This window comes from Bufo gargarizans, chromosome 10 (assembly GCF_014858855.1).
Source record: "Bufo gargarizans isolate SCDJY-AF-19 chromosome 10, ASM1485885v1, whole genome shotgun sequence".
In the NCBI taxonomy this organism is placed as follows: domain Eukaryota; kingdom Metazoa; phylum Chordata; class Amphibia; order Anura; family Bufonidae; genus Bufo; species Bufo gargarizans.
Genome location: NC_058089.1, coordinates 94,259,207 through 94,277,352, shown reverse-complemented (window position 1 = coordinate 94,277,352; position 18,146 = coordinate 94,259,207). Strand labels below are relative to the sequence as shown.

The window sequence follows — 18,146 nt, the reverse complement described above, 5'->3', positions numbered from 1 at the left end:
TGATGGTAAGAAGATAGGGGGCAGTTTACTTGAAAACTCCTTTGACCTATCGGTATGCTTTTGAAGCGTTTGAGAAAACCAATAAAAATGTAAAAACATGGTCACAGTTTGCAGGATCTGCTTTTGGCCATCATCAAACCTAAGACAATGCCCTAGAACATAACAGAACCATGAAGCTGCCATGTTGGATGCGTCCAAGTTGGAAATTTTATTGAGAAAGTTTGCAGGGAATCTGTCAATATGGTGTTTTCATAAAATCAGTTTATTGGGTGTAGCACAAGCAGAGCATTGCAGTCCTCCATATTCTTGTGCTGCAGTTTTCTCCCATTCTTCCTCTACTGATTGATGGGGTTCTCCTGATTATTGAGCACAGGGAGAAAGCTGTCAAACAGTGGCAGGAGGATCTGACGGCTTGTGAGGAGTCTCCTGAGCTTGTGCGTATCATTGAGAGAACTCCTGGCTCACATTTTAATTGTACTGCACCTTATTAACGGTGATTGTAAGAAAACTACATAATTTTATCAAGTAGATAACACCCCACTGATATCAAGGTGTCTGTAGCTACTACAAGCTGTCCTGGATAAGACAGCAGAAATCTGGTCACAGATTGCCTTTAAGAAAGTGATAAGGCTAGTTTCACGCTAGCGTTAGAGCCGGCAGGCTGTACCAGCAGGGAATATCCTGCCGGGGCTCTTTGGATCCGGTGTTGCCGGAAACTATACGATTGCTGTCCAGCCTCATGAACTAGAATGGGGACCGACGAAGATCCGTCCGCAACCCAGCAAATATGCACAGAGTGGTTTTAGTCCCGTTGATTCTCTGCATATTTGCCGGGTTGCGGCCGGATCTCTGTGATTTTTATAATGAGGATTGACAAAGTAAAAGTCTCTGATACGTTGCCTGGAATCTTAGCGCTGCTGATCCCAAAAAGTGACGTGGGTCAAAGTCACCAGGTAATTTTCTGTGAATCTTGTATAGAAAAGATTCAGCAGCGCGGTCCTATACAAGCTTTACAGAGAATCCTCATTATAGACTCACCTGTTGAGTTTAACACTGGATTGGAACGGTGACAATAGTTGTCCAGAGTGAAGAAGACAAATGAAGGCAAGCAGACTTGAACGACAATTAGTACTAGACGTACGCATCAAGGTCAACACTTTATTACCATATACATATATCATCATTTATATATTTATGTCAGGTTAAAGAGCTTCCATTCACTGAAACAAAGGGAATTGTAAAACATCTTCATTAAGCAGGAAGAGGAAATCAGACAACAGATCCTTGGAAAGATCTACTCCTTAACACTGGAGTCTAAAAATGTCACTCTTGAGGCGTCCAGCACAGAAATAGGAAGGCCAAATGAGTTATCACGGCACGCCTGCACAATAGAGTTCAAGAAAAGGACTTCATGAAAAATAACACCAGATGGGCAATGAAACGAAGAAACTGGATGGAGCCACCACTCAATAAAGCAGGCCCTGATGACGATGGTAAATCAGACACTGTGCAGGAAGCACGTGAACTGAAGTGTTCCTTTTTTTATGAGTGTACCTGTGTACGGTCATAAAAAACAGGAATGCTCTTTGCCAAGGATTGAGGCTTTAAAGGGGATTTGTGAGTTCAATATTGTTGGCCTATCCTCAGGGTAGGTCACCAGTATCTGATCAGCGGGGGTCTGACTCCTGGCACCCCCACCGATCAGCTGTTTGATGAGGTCACGATGCTCCACTGAACGCTGCAGTCTCTTCCTAGGCCAGTGACGTCACGTTCACCATGGCCTAGGTGCATCTTAGTCCCATTCAAAAGAATAGGCATAGCCAATATACAATGTATGGTGCTGTGCTTGGTATGCTGTGAGGAAACTGCAGCATGCAGCTGATCTGGGAGGGTACCAGGAGCTGGACCGATTAGATGCAGATGACCTATCTTGAAGATAGAGAGACCATCAATATTGAACTCCCAGAAAATCCCTTAAGAAAGCAAGTTGCACTGAGTCAAGGTATCAAAACAGTAGAATTTCTAAGGATAAATCAACTACAGTAAACACAGATTTTTTGTAGAATGCCTATTAAAATGTATTGCACATGCCACCCTCTAATAGCATCAGAGGCCCAGTGGTCCTTCAGTGCCATGGTCTGAACATGATCCTTCAACTAGACAATGATTCTGTCTTATGTTGGGAAATTGGAGATAGTGTAGATAAGTGCACAGTCTCTCCCAACCAGGCCAGAGGCAATGATCACATTTCTATATTCTGAGAGAGTCTTCATTATTTCACATAGAATAAGAGCAGCTAAAATAAATTAGTTTTCTACAGATACATCCTTACCCTCATCTGGAAAATTGAGAACTTTCTGTTCGATATAGTTTGGTTACTGTACCTGACCAGTATTGGACTTCCCAAGCCAGTATTTAAAATCAGGAGGCCAGTGCCAGGAAAAAATGTAAAAATAAATAAATAAAGCAAATTGATTCTAAAATTTGGCCTGATTTTTTATTTTATTTTTACAAAAAATGCTGATTGTAACAAACCCGAATTTGGGGTGATTCAATGTGGGAGAATCGAGATTAAGAGAGAGAATGAGAGGCTTTTCCAATCAGAGCACTTTCGATTTGGGTCAAATTTATTAGAACCCTAAATGAATTGGATTGCCAATTTGGACCTGAAAATAAAATAAAAAATAAATCATTCATTGAGATTTAAAGGGGTTGGACCATCTCAGACATTGATGGTATATCGCTGGGATTTGCCATCGTCAAGTCGGTAAAGTGCGCTAGGAAGCTGCACATGTGTGGCCACTCTCTGTTCACCTCTAAGGGAGTCTCAAAACTACCTAACCACCGGCTGGGCTATTTCAAGCAGTCCCACAGAGGTGAATGGACAGATGATATTGAGCTTGCGCAGTGTTCTGTCCATTCACTGCTATGGGACTTACAAAAGCACCTGAGTGGGGTGTGATTTCCTTCACTTCATTCTGGAGATAAGTGCAGGTCTCACCTCTGGGACCTACTACTATCAGACATTGATGGCATATCCTAGCAATATGGCATCAATGTCTGAGATAGGCCCACCTCTTAAAAGAAATAGCCTTCCAAATGCAAGGAGTGGAACATAGGAAAAAGTTGTAGTGGAAGGAGGTGTGCAAGTCCCTACCACTCAATGGAGACAAAGTTGGCGTTAGGTTCGAATGGTGAGCAGAAAACCATGGTATGAGGGGAAAATGACTTGGAGAGGCTGAGCGCAGGCGGTCTACACATTGTGGTGAGGGTGAGTTGTATTTCTGGAGGTGGGAGCACAGCCCTTAGACATGGGTGCTAGGTCCCGCTGAAGTGTCCCGTCTTGTCATTCATGACAGAAATAAATGGAATGATTTAGGTCATAGGCCACAGACGAGCAAGTTCAATGTGGGAAACTTGCTGCGTGCGGCAGTGCGAGTTCCCATTCTTAACTCTGCTCCTCTGACAGCATATGTGTCCCTGCGAGACCTGGAATCTACACTGAAATAATGCAGTCAGTGTAATTCAGTAGATTCCAGGTCTCGCAGAGACACACATCCGAGGAGCAGAGGACTGACACACGTTGCGAGTTTCTCGCATTGGACTTTCTCGCCTGTGTCTGGCCATAGGTGGACAGAGATGTAGGATGCGTGCAAGGGCTTGTTGTGACAAAGTTAATGCACACACCAAAATGGTAACTCAAACCTGGTATGACACCATAGCCACAAAACCAATCCCCTGGCCATTATTTTGCAGGAATGGGCATCTCTATCATCTGACGTATGCACTGAAGGCCCATTATGTACAGAGGAAGAAGCAATAGCGGAGAACCTCTTGAAAGCCAAACATGATGGTGGAAAAGCTCAATACAACAAGGGGAGGTGCCGACAACTACAAAAACTACTTACTACAAATAACATGTATGCCAAACAGGTCCCCATATTAACAGGACGTACAGGTTAGTGGTGGGCTTTATGCACTTTTGTATTTACTGAAGCGGTTTTCATGTATTATTTTTCGCGGTCACGGTTCGGGTAGCTGGTGGAGAGTGACATTTTTATTCGTGTAAACATCTAATCAGATACAGTGATAGAGGTACAACATAATACTATACTACACACATAGTCCTAGCCTAAGAGGACTACAATTAACATGCTGCAGTGACCAGTCCGCATCCTCTTCATGATTCTTTATAATGCTATTACGTCATACCCTGCCATGCTTGAGATCCAGTGTGTACATCGAGCTCCGCTCCCCCCCCCCTTCTAGTAAGTGATGTGCTGACATAGGAGCAGAGACCGAACTATCTTAAGAATCGCAACGCACCAAGTCTAGTGGTGAACGACAATGGAAAGTCAGATAGAAGTCAATCCGGACATGGGTACAGCACTCGTAGCGTCTTGGAACACACACTCACATTTACAGCTATTCATAAAGAGAATTTCGAAGGGTTACACTGATCTTTAACTCTGTCACAGCCAGGGGGAAGGCGGGCCTTGCTGGCCCGTTCAGAAATTAAGTAAAACCGCCAGTAGTTACCTGCCATACACATGGCAAAACCGGTTGCTGATCAGTTAAATAAATTTTGCGGAATCTTAAAATCTGATGTCACACCCTCCCCGTGGTCTGGATCAGACAATATGGCAGAGGAAGTATCTGCAGAGGGACCAGTGGGGGACGTGGGGCTCTGGAAATGTCTTCTTTTTTCTTTTTAGAAGATAGGAATGTAGTTATCAATCTTGGCTCGGTGTCTCTGGGCGATGCACTCTGCGATCCACACAATGTTCCGGCATTCCTGCTCCTTTAGCTTCACAAATGCATAAAACACACCAAAGTGGAACTGGTTCAAAAAGGCCAATTTATTCAACTTCACCTGTAAACAGGGAAAAAATAATAATTAACAGTCACAAGGAAGAAATGGGCAGAACATATAAAGCTACTTTCACACTTGCGTTTGGTGCGGATCCGTTATGGATCTGCATAGACTAGTCCGTTCAGATAATATAACCGTCTGCATCCGTTCAGAACGGATCAGTTTGCATTATCTTTAACATAGCCAAGATGGATCCGTCTCGAACACTATTTAAAGTCAACGGAGGACAGATCCGTTTTCTATTGTGCCAGATTGTGTCAGTGAAAACGGATCTGTCCCCATTGACTTACATTGTGTGCCAGGACGGATCCGTTTGGCTCAGTTTCGTCAGACGAACACCAAAACGCTGCGACGTCAGAAAGCCAGAGTGCCGTACTCTCGCGATGCGAGAGCTAGCGCATGCGCAGTGTCGTCACAGTGTTCCTTGCCTGTGCTGGCATCAGCCTCAGGGAAGAAACTACGCATGCGCTAGCTCGCACATTGCGAGATTACGGCGCTCTGGATTTTGGACGTCGGGGAGCAAAGAGGAGATTCTGAGGATGCGGGGCGGTGCTGGGCTCCTTCACGCTGGACTCTTCTCACGTACAGGACACATCTCAAAGTTGAGTTGTTTGGAAGAAACACACAACACTATGTGTGGATAAAAAGAGGCACAGCACACCAACATCAGAACCTCATCCCAACTGTGAAGTATGGTGGTGGGGGCATCATGTTTTGGGGCTGCTTTGCTGCGTCAGGGCCTGGACGGATTGCCATCATCGAAGGAAAAATGAATTCCCAAGCTTATCAAGACATTTTGAAGAACTTAAGGCCATCTGTCCACCAGCTGAAGCTCAACAGAAGATGGGTGTTGCAACAGGACAACGACCCAAAGCATAGAAGTAAATCAACAACAGAATGGCTTAAACAGAAGAAAATACGCCTTCTGGAGTGGCCCAGTCAGAGTCCTGACCTCAACCCGATTGAGATGCTGTGGCATGACCTCAAGAAAGCGATTCACACCAGACATCCCAAGAATATTGCTGAACTGAAACAGTTCTGTGAAGAGGAATGGTCAAGAATTACTCCTGACCGCTGTGCATGTCTGATCTGCAACTACAGGAAACGTTTGGTTGAAGTTATTGCTGCCAAAGGAGGTTCAGCCAGTTATTAAATCCAAGGGTTCACATACTTTTTCCACCTGCACTGTGAATGTTTACATGGTGCGTTCAATAAAAATTTTATGACCAATTTGTGCAGAAATCCATATGATTCTGAAGGGTTCACATACTTTTTCTTGCAACTGTATTACATGTGGTTTTTACCGTCAAAAAGCCATCGGGCTGCACCCTCTCCACTGCAAAGGGAGTAATCTGCAGGAGAAATCGGCTCGTGCTCAAATCCACAGTGCCGCACCTTTTCAGCTGCTTTTTATGTACGCAGAGTGTAGATGAGAATTCAGAAACTTGTATCCATTTTGCTGGTGCTGTACAACGCTGCGGATTTGTCCCATGAAAACTCACGACGGCAAATCAGTCATGTGCGACCCTGGCCTAAGACGGCGCCAAAACAAGGCACAAAGTAGGTGGAGAAAAAAAAAATGGCGCAAAAGTTGTCAAAAAAACACATGTGCAGCATGTCAGAAATAAAACAAAACTGTGGCGCTTGCGCAGATCAAGACACAATCCAGGCGTCGAGATTGATACATCTAATTGAAAATATTTAAAAGGATTTTCCGAGATTTAAACACTGATGACCTATACTCTGGATAGGTCATCAGTGTCTGATCGGTGGGGGTCCGACACCCGGGACCCCTGTTAATCAGCTGTTTGAGAAGGCAGCGGCACTCCCGTGAACACTGCGGCCTTCTCACAGTATACCAAGCACAGTGCAGTACATTGTATAGCGACTATGCTTGGTATCACGCTCAGCCCCATTCACTTCTATCACGTGGCCATCAGTCACGTGGCCTAGGGAAAGCTGCGAGAAGGCCAATCAGCCTTTTCCCAAACAGCTGATCGGCGGGGGTCCCTGGTGTCGGACCCCCACCGATCAGATACTGATGACCTATCCTCTGGGGTGTTTAAGTCTTGGAAAACCCCTTCAAGATTAAGGTTTATTTAGTGCCTGCGCCATTTGTAGCTTGCGCCAAAATTGTTTTAAAAAGCATCGAAAGAAAATGTGTCACGACATGAGAAAAAAAAGCCCCTTTTTGTGACGCAACGTGCAACAGGATGTACCATGAGACATTATCCACTACTTTTTATACCACCTGGTATAGTTTTTATACAAAATGGGCATCAAAAACTGTCTAAGACTGCGCCAAAATGAGGCGCAAAAAAGCTGCACAAAAAATAAATAAAATTTGGAGCAAAAGTTGTCTAAAAACTGAAAAAAAGCAAAAAAAAAAAAAACGTGAGTAGAATGTCGTAAATGAAAGAAAGCGGTGGCACTTGCACAGATCACGACACGATCCAGGCGCAGTAGTGATACATCTGCCCCAAAGTCTTGTTAATATAAATAATTACCAATTACATTTTGTTAGTATATAAAAAAAGTGCTAAAACACCCAGATTTACAGACATCGGGGGCATTTTGAGTTATTAGGCATGGGTAAAATCCTAAATAATTTGGTACCGTATGTCTAGGTAACGAGTTCCTTTAAAATCTACGACAGCGCGGCGCCGTTACTTCTCCTTTAACTCCCACTGCCTGAGACATCTCTGTGAAGTTGATGTAAAACATGCATGACTGTCTTGTTTTTGATCCCACAAAGCTGCACAGTTTAATTACACGGAAATCTGGCACAAAGTCAAAGACCTTATCAACCTGTAAATGTTTTATGCACCACGACTGAACTCTTAATTAAACAGACTGGCAAAAACCAGTTACAAAGCCACTAAAATCTTGGCAAAACATGTTACCCTTTGGCTTAAAAAAAATATGAAAAAAAAATAAATGTGGATAAGGGTACTGGCAGGGGCTCAGCTTCATCAAACAGTCTGTAGATGAAATGCACCGCTTAAGTATCATGCCTGGTGGCGGGGATGGGAAAATGGAAGCATTAAAGGGGTCCTCCGACTTTTATAGAAACCTTTCCAGTGTCCCTAAGGCCCCATTCACACGATCGTATTTTTTTGTCCTACTCTTGTCTGCAAATGCAGTCCGCAGTCCTAGGGCTCATTCACACGAACGTAAGGACTCCGAGCCCGTGCTGCGGACCGCAAAGAGCGTGTGACTCCCGGATTGCGGTGCAGACCCATTGCCTTTTTCACAATGGCCACTAGACCTGCAGCCACATGGGCCATAGACACAATAGACAGGAGAGTCCCCCATTGACATCTATGGGAGCGTTTTCTAGCCATGCTCTGTGACCTGTGCAGAGATCAGGAGGGAGCAGAAAAGTTGCGATATTACCTCTGTTAAATAGAGGTGATGCTTGCCATTGTAATCCTGCCGGTGATGATAATGATCTGACTGCTGAAAAGTCACGACATACGATTAGGCCTAGTGTCTGTTGTAAAGACCACTCTAATATATATATTTATATATAGTGACAAATTAGTATTAGTAGTGGAAAATTAAGAGAAAAATTAAAAATTCTATAAAATATATGTTCAACAATAATTTTCTGATAACCCATTCGGGGTCCCTCTGATGGCAGGTTCCCTTTAACGTGTAGGGCCTCTATACTATAAATGTGAACTACCTCCAGAAGTATATGAAGACAGGCCTCCTTAATTAAAGGTGATGTCTGCATTCAGTAAATACAGTCATGACTCTTCTTCTCTTACTAGCAGAATCCAGGACCTCTGCCATTTGGATGATGACCTGGCACCAGCACAACTCGTCTCTGGCCCCGGAGGATTAGAAAGAGCATTCTGGGACGGACCGCAGCCAACATCTTGTGTGCTAAAAAAGTGACCGAGGCGTAGTAACAGCCAAGCAAACATCTGCTCCTAATGGCTGTTATCAGAGAAGGGCACAGTGTAGTTGCGACACGGATGTGGGGTTGGGTGTTTCAGCTAGGCACCGTATCCCTCAGATGGCAGGGTCATATCAGGCAAAGGAGATTTTATCTTGTAATATTGGTAGAAGGTTGATGACTAGGTAATCGCCGTGCCAAATACATGCGTAAAAGGGCGCGAATGTGTAATCACGGAAGCTTAATCTCCTGATAGTATATCTTTTGGTGGAAACTTACAAAGGCTTTAAAGCGAAAAGTGGCACCATCATTTGGGACTCTTGCCCTTCTCGCCACTTTTCTAAAATTGTAGTGATAAGGGGGCAGGTCTTAGCAGGAGGGGGTGGAGCCTCCATAGCCCACCTCCACAAGCCGGCATAAATTCTAGCGCACATCTTCGCCAGCCCATAGCCAACACAGATTTGGGTTTCTGGCCATAGATGTCACAGTAAAAGCGTAAAGCGGTAGACGTTTCCGGCTGGAAAACGTTAAAACTAAAAAGGTTTGTTGATTGAAACTAAATCTAAAAGCAAGGGCTAAACCCAAAGCTTCATAATAAGGCAGAAGACCCCTAACCTAGAGAGTATAAGATGAGTGATGACCGAGGTGGCCACGTAACGTGATGGAGATTATGCCATCGCCACTCGTTCTGAATGAGTAAGGATCTACGCATCGGTGAAGGCTTTGACCAATCACATTTAATGTTACTCAGCAGTGTTTTTTCTTACATCACATGACAAGCTGCTGGGCTGGACAGAGGCCTTAAAGGAGATTTCTACAAATTCTTGATGGCCTATCCTCAGGATAGGCCATCATTATTATCTTTTTTTTTATTTTTTTATTTAATTATCTTTATTAATTAATATATCAAAACATTAAAAGTAGAAAAAAAGGATACAATTTCTCCCCAACCCTATTTCCCTCCCTCCCCTCCCCGCCCTACCTGTGGTGCGTCAAAATAAGGACCCTTATAAATAAAAAAATAAAGAATTTAAACACAACTAATCAATCCTCCAACCACCCCATATCTTAATCCACTTCTCCTCAGCTTCCCTCTGTTTAAAGATAATTTTCTCATCGTTTTTTACCTTAGCAACTAGATTTCTCCATGTAGTTATATCTGGAGTGTGTCGAGCAAACCAGGTCCGACTGACCAACACTCTGGCCAACATCAATATCCTGCTCAGAAGGATCTTTTGATACTTGTGATTATTTAATTTGAAAAAATCATTAAGCACAAATACTTGTGGTTCAAAAGGGATTCGTATTTTAAGTTTATACATAATACAGTTATTTATATTATTCCAGTAGTTTGTGAGTTCAGGACAAGTCCATATCATATGAAGAAAATCCGCTCCTACGGTGTCGCATTTGGGGCAGTTGGACGTGTCTCTTAATCCACATTTGTTCATCCATAAAGGAGTGATATATAATGTGTGGCAAATATAGAATTGTATTAAAACATGGTTGAAATTCTGGGATAGTGAAACTAAGTTCCCAAAAATATTCCCCCACCCTTCTATTTGTAAATTCGGACAATCCAGCTCCCACGCTTTTTGTCCTGGTGACTGTGTATCACTAAACCGTGCCTTAAGTAATAACTTATATATATTTGATATTTTTATTCTAGGGAGTGTGCCCCCTACCCAATCATTTAAAAAGGATGAATTATCTATATCCAACACCGATTTATCATCCAAACTGGATAGTGCTGAACGCAATTGAAAATACCTAAACTATGAAAGGTTTCTTATATTATGTGTCATCTCTATAAATGGTTTAATATCTCTATCCTTAACTACCTGTGAGATATACAGAATTTTATTCTTCTGCCAAAATGTGTCGGCTGCAATATCATCTAGCTTTTGTAAGTACAAGTTATGCCATAGGGGCGTAAATGTAAGTGAACCCCTAACCTTCAACCATGTCCTAGTTGTCGCCCACATTTTCAGGAGCAATTTTATAGTCTCTCTATAGCCACTCTCATAATTCTTCAATAGACCAGATTCCAACAAGGTAAAAATATTATTGTGGGCATGGCTAGTTACCAATTTCCCCAGCAATGCACTGTTCTCTGATTCGTAGCACATCAATAGCTGGGCTGCAATAAAGTACCCTTTGAAGTAAGGCTACTTTCACACTAGCGTTCGATCGGATCCGTTCTGAACGGATCCGATCATAATAATGCAGACGGAGGCTCCGTTTAGAACGGATCCGTCTGCATTATTTTGGCATATAACAGCTAAGTGTGAAAATAGCCTCGTACGGATCCGTCCAGACTTTCAATGTAAAGTCAATGGGGGACGGATCCGCCTGAAGATTGAGCCATATTGTGGCATCTTCAAACGGATCCGTCCCCATTGACTTACATTGTAAGTCTGGACGGATCCGCACGCCTCCGCACGGCCAGGCGGACACCCGAACGCTGCAAGCAGCGTTCAGCTGTCCGCCTGTCCGTGCGGAGGCGAGCGGAGCGGAGGCTGAACGCCGCCAGACTGATGCAGTCTGAGCGGATCCGCTCCATTCAGACTGCATCAGGGCTGGACGGCTGCGTTCGGGTCCGCTCGTGAGCCCCTTCAAACGGAGCTCACGAGCGGACCGACGAACGCTAGTGTGAAAGTAGCCTAAGGGAGATTTAGCCCCCCACACTCCACTGATCTATACAAATATTCCAGCTTTATTCGAACTCGCTTTCTTCCCCATATTAAGTCATTAATTATTCTTTCAATGAGTTTGAAATATTTATCTTGTATCCAAATAGGTGTATTCCTGAGCACATAAAGAAATTGTGGTAGTATCACCATTTTAACTAGTGAAACTCGATCAGCTCTAGATAGGGGAAGTCTCAGCCAGATCCCTATTTTAGCTCTAGTCCTTACCATTATGGGGATCAAGTTAAGTTGTACAAAATTTTCAACCCGAGGTGATATAGTCAAACCCAAATATTGGGCTGGACAGAGGCCTTAAAGGAGATTTCTACAAATTCTTGATGGCCTATCCTCAGGATAGGCCATCATTATTATCTTAACAGTGGGGGTTTGGCACCTGGCACTCCCACTGATTGGCGGGTTTGAAAGGGCACAGTAGCGCTAAGGCCTCCTCACAGTTTACTAAGAACAGCGCCATACACTGTATAGTGGTAGTGTTGGTATTGCAGTCCAATCACTTTAACGGGACTGAGCTGCACGTATCAATATGAAGTTACTGACCTAGGAAGAGAGGGTGGCACTCACTGGAGCTGATAGGTCACCAATATTAGATAGGTAGGGGCCCAATCTTGAGGATAGACCATCAATATTAAAGTCCTACAAAACCCTTTTAACGAATATTAATGAGCAGCCATTTTGATCAAAGGGGTAGTCCCATCTAAGACAGTCATAGTATATCCAGAGCACATGCCATACATGTCTGATTGGTGATGGTCCCACCTTGGGAACCTCTATCTACTGGAAGAAAAATGGGCCAGTGACCCCCGATACCACCAGGTGAGGCAGGCGTAACCACACGTGTGGGTCTCTCTCCATGTACTCCAGCCACAGGATGAACGGAGAGAGTGAGGCCCATACTCAGTCTTTCCTCTTCTGTGGATATGGAAGAGATGAACATACGTGCTTTATGTAGAAAACAGCCTTCACAAAGTGCAAAGTTTATCATATTCTAAAATGACGGACTCACACCGTAAAAAAGCATTTTGGTGACTGATGGTTATTACATGGAGGTATACAGCTTTCTTCTAGAATATTCCTCTACTGGGGATCCAAGATTAAAACTGTACTAACCTGGCCCTGGGGCATTTCTTAGGCCTCTGTTCACATAGTGTCTTTTGACACCAGAAATTTAGAGCGATCCTTTCTTGGGTGTCTTCTTTCAAAGGCTTAAAAATTCCAGAAATGAATGCTGTCCGTTGAACAGAGGCAGTGGGAGAAGCACTGTCACTACTGGTTCCAGTGGTCATGTCCGGATGGTGGTCATCACCGCCAAAAACCTCATACAGGGAGGGAGCTGCTGGGGCTAACCAGATCCAGCACAACCCCAGCAATGACAATTGTCACTATAATAGGGCTGTTTACCCTGTAAATGAGTGCAGCCCTGGTTACAGTCAAAAATCTGATCAAAATAAAAAAATAAAGTAAAAAGTACTCCTCCCTCATCAGCAGTTGCTGTAGCACCAGCCCTGACCCATTAACTTTAGACTGACATGTAATACATTAAAATAGAACACAATGCCAAGACTTGTACTAGTGATATGATTACTGTAAATACAGCTAGAATAAAAAAAAAGAAAAAGTTATTTTAGATTTTTTTTTAGCTGAGAAAAGACATGGTAAAATGATGAAAAAAAAAATAAAAAGAGTGAAAAAAATAAATAAAAGTGAAAAAAATTGTAGCTGCTAAATGGATATGCTTCAAACAGCTGGACTGTGTCTAGTCCTGAAGAATCAATCAATATACCTCGGACATGAAGCAGTAAAAGGCCTCATGCACACGACCGTTGAGTGTTTTGCGGTCCGCAAATTGCGGATCCACAAAACACGGATGGCGTCCGTGTGCTTTCTGCAATTTGCGGAACGGCCCGGCCAGCCTTTAATATAACTGCCTATTCTTGTCCGCAAGAACCACAGAACGGAGCAACGGATGCGGACGGCACACGGAGTGCTGTCCGCATCTTTTGCGGCCCTATTGAAGTGAATGGGTCCGCATCCGAGCCGCAGTTGGACCAAAACAACGGCTGTGTATGCATGAGGCCAAAGCCACACTCACATGTGTGTAGGGAGGCTCCACTTTAGATTTCATCAGATGTGACGGGAAGAATAGAGAGGCAGAACACCGAAAACCACAATGAAACCCAGTGCAAATCGGTTCTAAACCGATTGAATTACCGGTAGTTGAGAATTTCTCCCCCCCAAAAAATTCAGATTCTAGCAAATGCAAAACTTTTGTTTTTAGTTTTGGATGAATTGCTTAAAATGGCGGCCACCATTGTACAGGTCAGAAGACCCACCACCAAAAAGGGATAATTTTTGGATTCCCTCCCTTCCCATTTTTTTAATTAAATCTTACAGTGCAGTGTGTTCTTAAACAGGCTACACCGGTTACCATCTGTTTACCCATAGACATATAGGTCACTGTCACTTTGACATTTCTAAGGGCTCATTCACACGACCATATGAATGAGTCCACATCTTGGATACAGTCCTGAGAGACCCCAGAGGGTCATACAAGACTTTTCAAGGCAACTGGGGCCCGAATCCAATCCGACGACCGTTTCAAGTGAATAGGACCTGAAACAAATTTCAAAAGATTTGGTCGTCTCTAACGATGAGTCAATAGGGTCCATTGGGGGTGGGGCATTTGTAGTCTTGAAGTGATGTATCCAGAAATGCGAACGGAGTTCAACACCATAGTCCCTCGAGCACCTTCTTACACGGCTGTAATCATCTTCATTTGGTGCCGTTCCTGGGTAAATAAAGCAGAAACCTCATGGGACGGTCTTAAGTTATTCTGGTGATTAAGCCCGCCTGTGCAGAGGTGTCGTGGTCACCCGCAGGCCTTGCAGCCGTATACAGATTACATGTGGTGGCGAGTACACGTAACCCTTGAGTGCAGAAACATCTGCCAACAGCGTGCGCGTTCCTGACCTCGATGTAACGCAGGTGCTAAAGCAGAACAGTCATTTGATACTGAAGTGGAAAAAAATAAAAGCACACACTCAGCAAAGCAGCAGATGGATCCTGCTCTACCATGACAAAGTAGGGGAACGACAAAAGAAAATGAATTTTCATACTACAAAACCATCTGTAATATATAAAAAGGCCAAACGAGGCTCAAAAATAGCAAGAAGGATGAAACCGTTCATCTGGATCTCATCATTCTCCACGAGCAGCTAATGAAGAACCAGAGAAGTTCTGCCGCAGCGCTGCCAAACCTTAATGGGTCTGCCTTGCTAGACATTGTGCTGCTTTTCTGCAGCTGTATGATGAAGGGCAGGTTCCAGTACATCCACATATTGTTACCTCGTGTTCGAAGAATCGGTCTTCCAGGGTTTTATCTCCGGGATTGTTTCCTGCGCCTTCAAACAGCAGTTTATACTCCTGAAAGGAAGACACAAGTGTATGAGAAGCTGCGGCAACATAATCCACATGTACAGACGTAACACGGGTTGTGCACTTGGCAGCTGAAGGCATCTGTGTTGGTCCCATGTCCATATGTGCCCGCATTGCTGAGAAAAATGATGTTTTATTATATGCAAATGAGCCTCTAGGAGCAACGGGGGCGTTACCATTACACCTAGAGACTCTGCCCTCTCTGCAACTGACGCACCCTCTGCACTTTGGTGGACAGGGCCAGGTGTGATCATGCTTGCCTGGTCCTGTCAATCAAAGTGGAGCGGGCGCCGTAGTTGCAGAAAATACTCCAACTTTTTCTCAGCAATGCGGGCACATACGAACATGGGAACAACACCCATGTCTTCTGCTGCCAAGAGTATATAGAAGTATATACAGGTCAGCCAGTTTTATAGGAATAGATCTGCTGACAGATGCTATTTAAAGGGGGTGTACCACTAAAAACACTTATGCCTCTATCCACAGGATAGGGGAGAAGTCTTTGATTGCAGGGGCTCCAACTGCTGGGACCCCCCAACGATCATGGGAACTGGTCTCCGCAAACGCCCCATGAGAATGAAGTGGTGGTGTGCATGTGTGTCCACCGCTCCATTCACTTCTATGGGACGGCGAGTACAGTGCCACTAAAAACACTTATCCCCTCCCATCCACAAAATAGGGGATAAGTATTTTATTGCCAAGGCTCTGACCACTGGGACACACAGCAATCACAAGAACGGGTGTCCTCAAGTGCCATCAAACTGGCCGATAGTAATCCACTTTGGATCCCTATTTTAAAATATTTTTAAATGCGTAGATAGGAATACCCTAGTAATTCACAGAAGTCTCGTTACGAACTTCGCCTACACGGAACCAATACATTTTAATGCTGTACGGAAACCGAATTAAAAACTAAGGTTTTGAAAGAACTGACTTCAGCTCTTTGATCCGAAGCTAGATTCGCTCAAGCCTATCAATAAGGGATATGCATTGGCCATAGACCAGTTAAAGATAATATAGCTGAATGTCATGGTGGGGAAGGAGGGAGGGGGGATATATCAAGACTGGCGCATCCATCCACTAGTCTTGATCTTCCTGCGCTGGCGTGAGAGGCAGAAGCCTCTTAACAAATCAGGTGCATCTCTGCCCTGCCGTGCGCCAGAAACTACAGTCTACGCCAGCTACAGGCTGTAGTAGACTTCAGCCATAACTTCTGCCACTTTCTAGTAAATGCAGCGGTCACGCCCCCTTCCGCTAAGCCACACCCTTTTTCTCAGCAATTCACGTGCGCCATAATGTGTGACTTTTTTTTACACGCAAAAGCATTGATAAATTCCCCCCTTTGTTTCCTCCTACTGATTCACGGAGAGGACCAAAAAAATCCCATAAGACACAAACCATCTGGTCTAAAAGGGGAAAGTTCCTTCCTGATCCTATACATTTAGGTGCATAAGCATTTTTATTATTTTCTTCTAAAAAATGATCTTAATATTTTTTTTTCTGCTGTCACCAGCTCCTGAAGTGACTATTCCACAGATTCACAGCTTTTGTGTTAAAGCCTTGTCACTTCTGGAGACTGAACTTTTTCTTATCCAGTCGGAGGCAGTGCCCCCTTATCTTTTGAGGGAACTTTACATGGAACGGTTTTACACCATAGCCCCCTTAGACACTTCTTCTCAAGACTAAATAACTTAAATGATTTTAATCTTTCCTCATAACTAAGACCCTCCATGTTCCTTATCATTTTAATTGCTCCTCTTTGTACTTTTTTTCCAGCTCCAGGACATCCTTTCTATGAACTGGTGCCCAAAACTGAACTGTATATTACAGATGAGGCTGCACCATTAATCTGTCTAATTCCAATCTCTCCCAATCTCATGAGTCCATACTACTTTTTCTATCCATCAGTATTCTGCCGGCCTTAGAACCAGCTGATTAATGGAGGTCATCTACTAATGTTCTACGCCAGTTTATGGGTGCAGAAAAATGGCATATTTGCCACAAGTGCAGTTTGGTGACAAAATTTGCACCTTTTTAGCCTTTTCAAACACCGTTTCTGCCCCTGGTTATAGTAGTTTTCTGTTTTGATGCACAGACAGCAGAAGATGCCACAAAGTAATTAAGAGATGCGCGCCTCTTGGTAAATTGGTCAGATCTTCTGCCAGTGGGGTTTTTACTAAGGCTGGCATGTGAAACGCCAGTCTTTAGTAAATGACCCCCTGTATGTTGTCAGTTAGTCTACGATCTACACTCCTAATGAATCCGGCTGTTCCTGGGAAGCAGCGAGCTGCGTGGAAAGCAGGAATGTAACATTTACTTACCGGGTAATAGTCCGCTACTGTTTTGACCTGCTCATAGTCATCAGCTCTGGCCAACTGGGCCAATCCTTCAGGGTACAATTTACCGCAGTGTGGGAACAGCTTGGCACGGTCTTCTTTTGAGAGCTCAGTGCCAAATGAATTAATTGTAATTATAAACGCCCGGCGGTCAGCTTCAAACTGTAGAGAAAGGGAGATCATATCATGAGGCTTAAGGCTTAAAGGCATCCTATGCACATTTCACAGACTATAATGCAATGCACAGAGTTTTCTGCCTACGATAGTTATTCTACACTAATCTCGACCTTCCCATGTTGTAAAATGTTCTGTGTAATATGTGCATCATCGAAAAGGCCTAAAACAGCATATATAACAGCTGGACAAAAGATCCCACGTAGCAAAAGGGATTTCAGAAGGTCCAGAAAGATGTGGAGAAAATGCAACAGATCCAGGGCTGGTGGAATAATGGTAAGTACATAGGATGGTTGCGGGGGCAGGGGCTTCTATCAGTATCATGAAAGGCTCAGCGTTGGGCGTGAAATAGCCTTATACTTAGCAAGACCTGCGGAAAGAGAAACTGATACTTTGGCATAAAAGCTACTGTGGAAAAAAATTGATTAACAACTGCAGGATCAGACTACATAAGGTTCATTTGTAGTCCGTAACCATGGAGACACCTCATTTTCTATGGAAGTTGTTTCACCAAAAAGTAGATTTAATTTAATTAAAGAAGCACTTTCACAAAAATTGGTATTCTCTGACATGTTAGAAAGGTGCATGATGTAAACTGTAGTGAAGGTAATCTTCTTACCAGTGACTGTATTTGTGAGTTACAACCTCCCTTCTGACCCTCAGCTGTGTCATGTGACCAACACTCTGACTTTCAAAATAACATCTTATGTGTGCAC

General features: G+C 43.7%; 1 protein-coding gene across 1 annotated transcript in view; it reads right to left on the bottom strand.

The window, feature by feature from the left end:
- Positions 1–1,144: 1,144 nt before the first annotated feature.
- Positions 1,145–18,146, bottom strand: part of ATP6V0D1 (ATPase H+ transporting V0 subunit d1) — a 79,298-nt gene continuing 62,296 nt past the window's right edge. The window contains exons 6-8 of the mRNA XM_044269586.1: positions 17,242–17,418; positions 14,831–14,908; positions 1,145–4,873 (exon numbers count right to left, since the gene is read on the bottom strand). Of these exons, the coding sequence (XP_044125521.1) occupies positions 4,712–4,873; positions 14,831–14,908; positions 17,242–17,418 (417 nt within the window). The 3' untranslated portion in view covers positions 1,145–4,711. The remainder of the gene's footprint in view (positions 4,874–14,830; positions 14,909–17,241; positions 17,419–18,146) is intronic.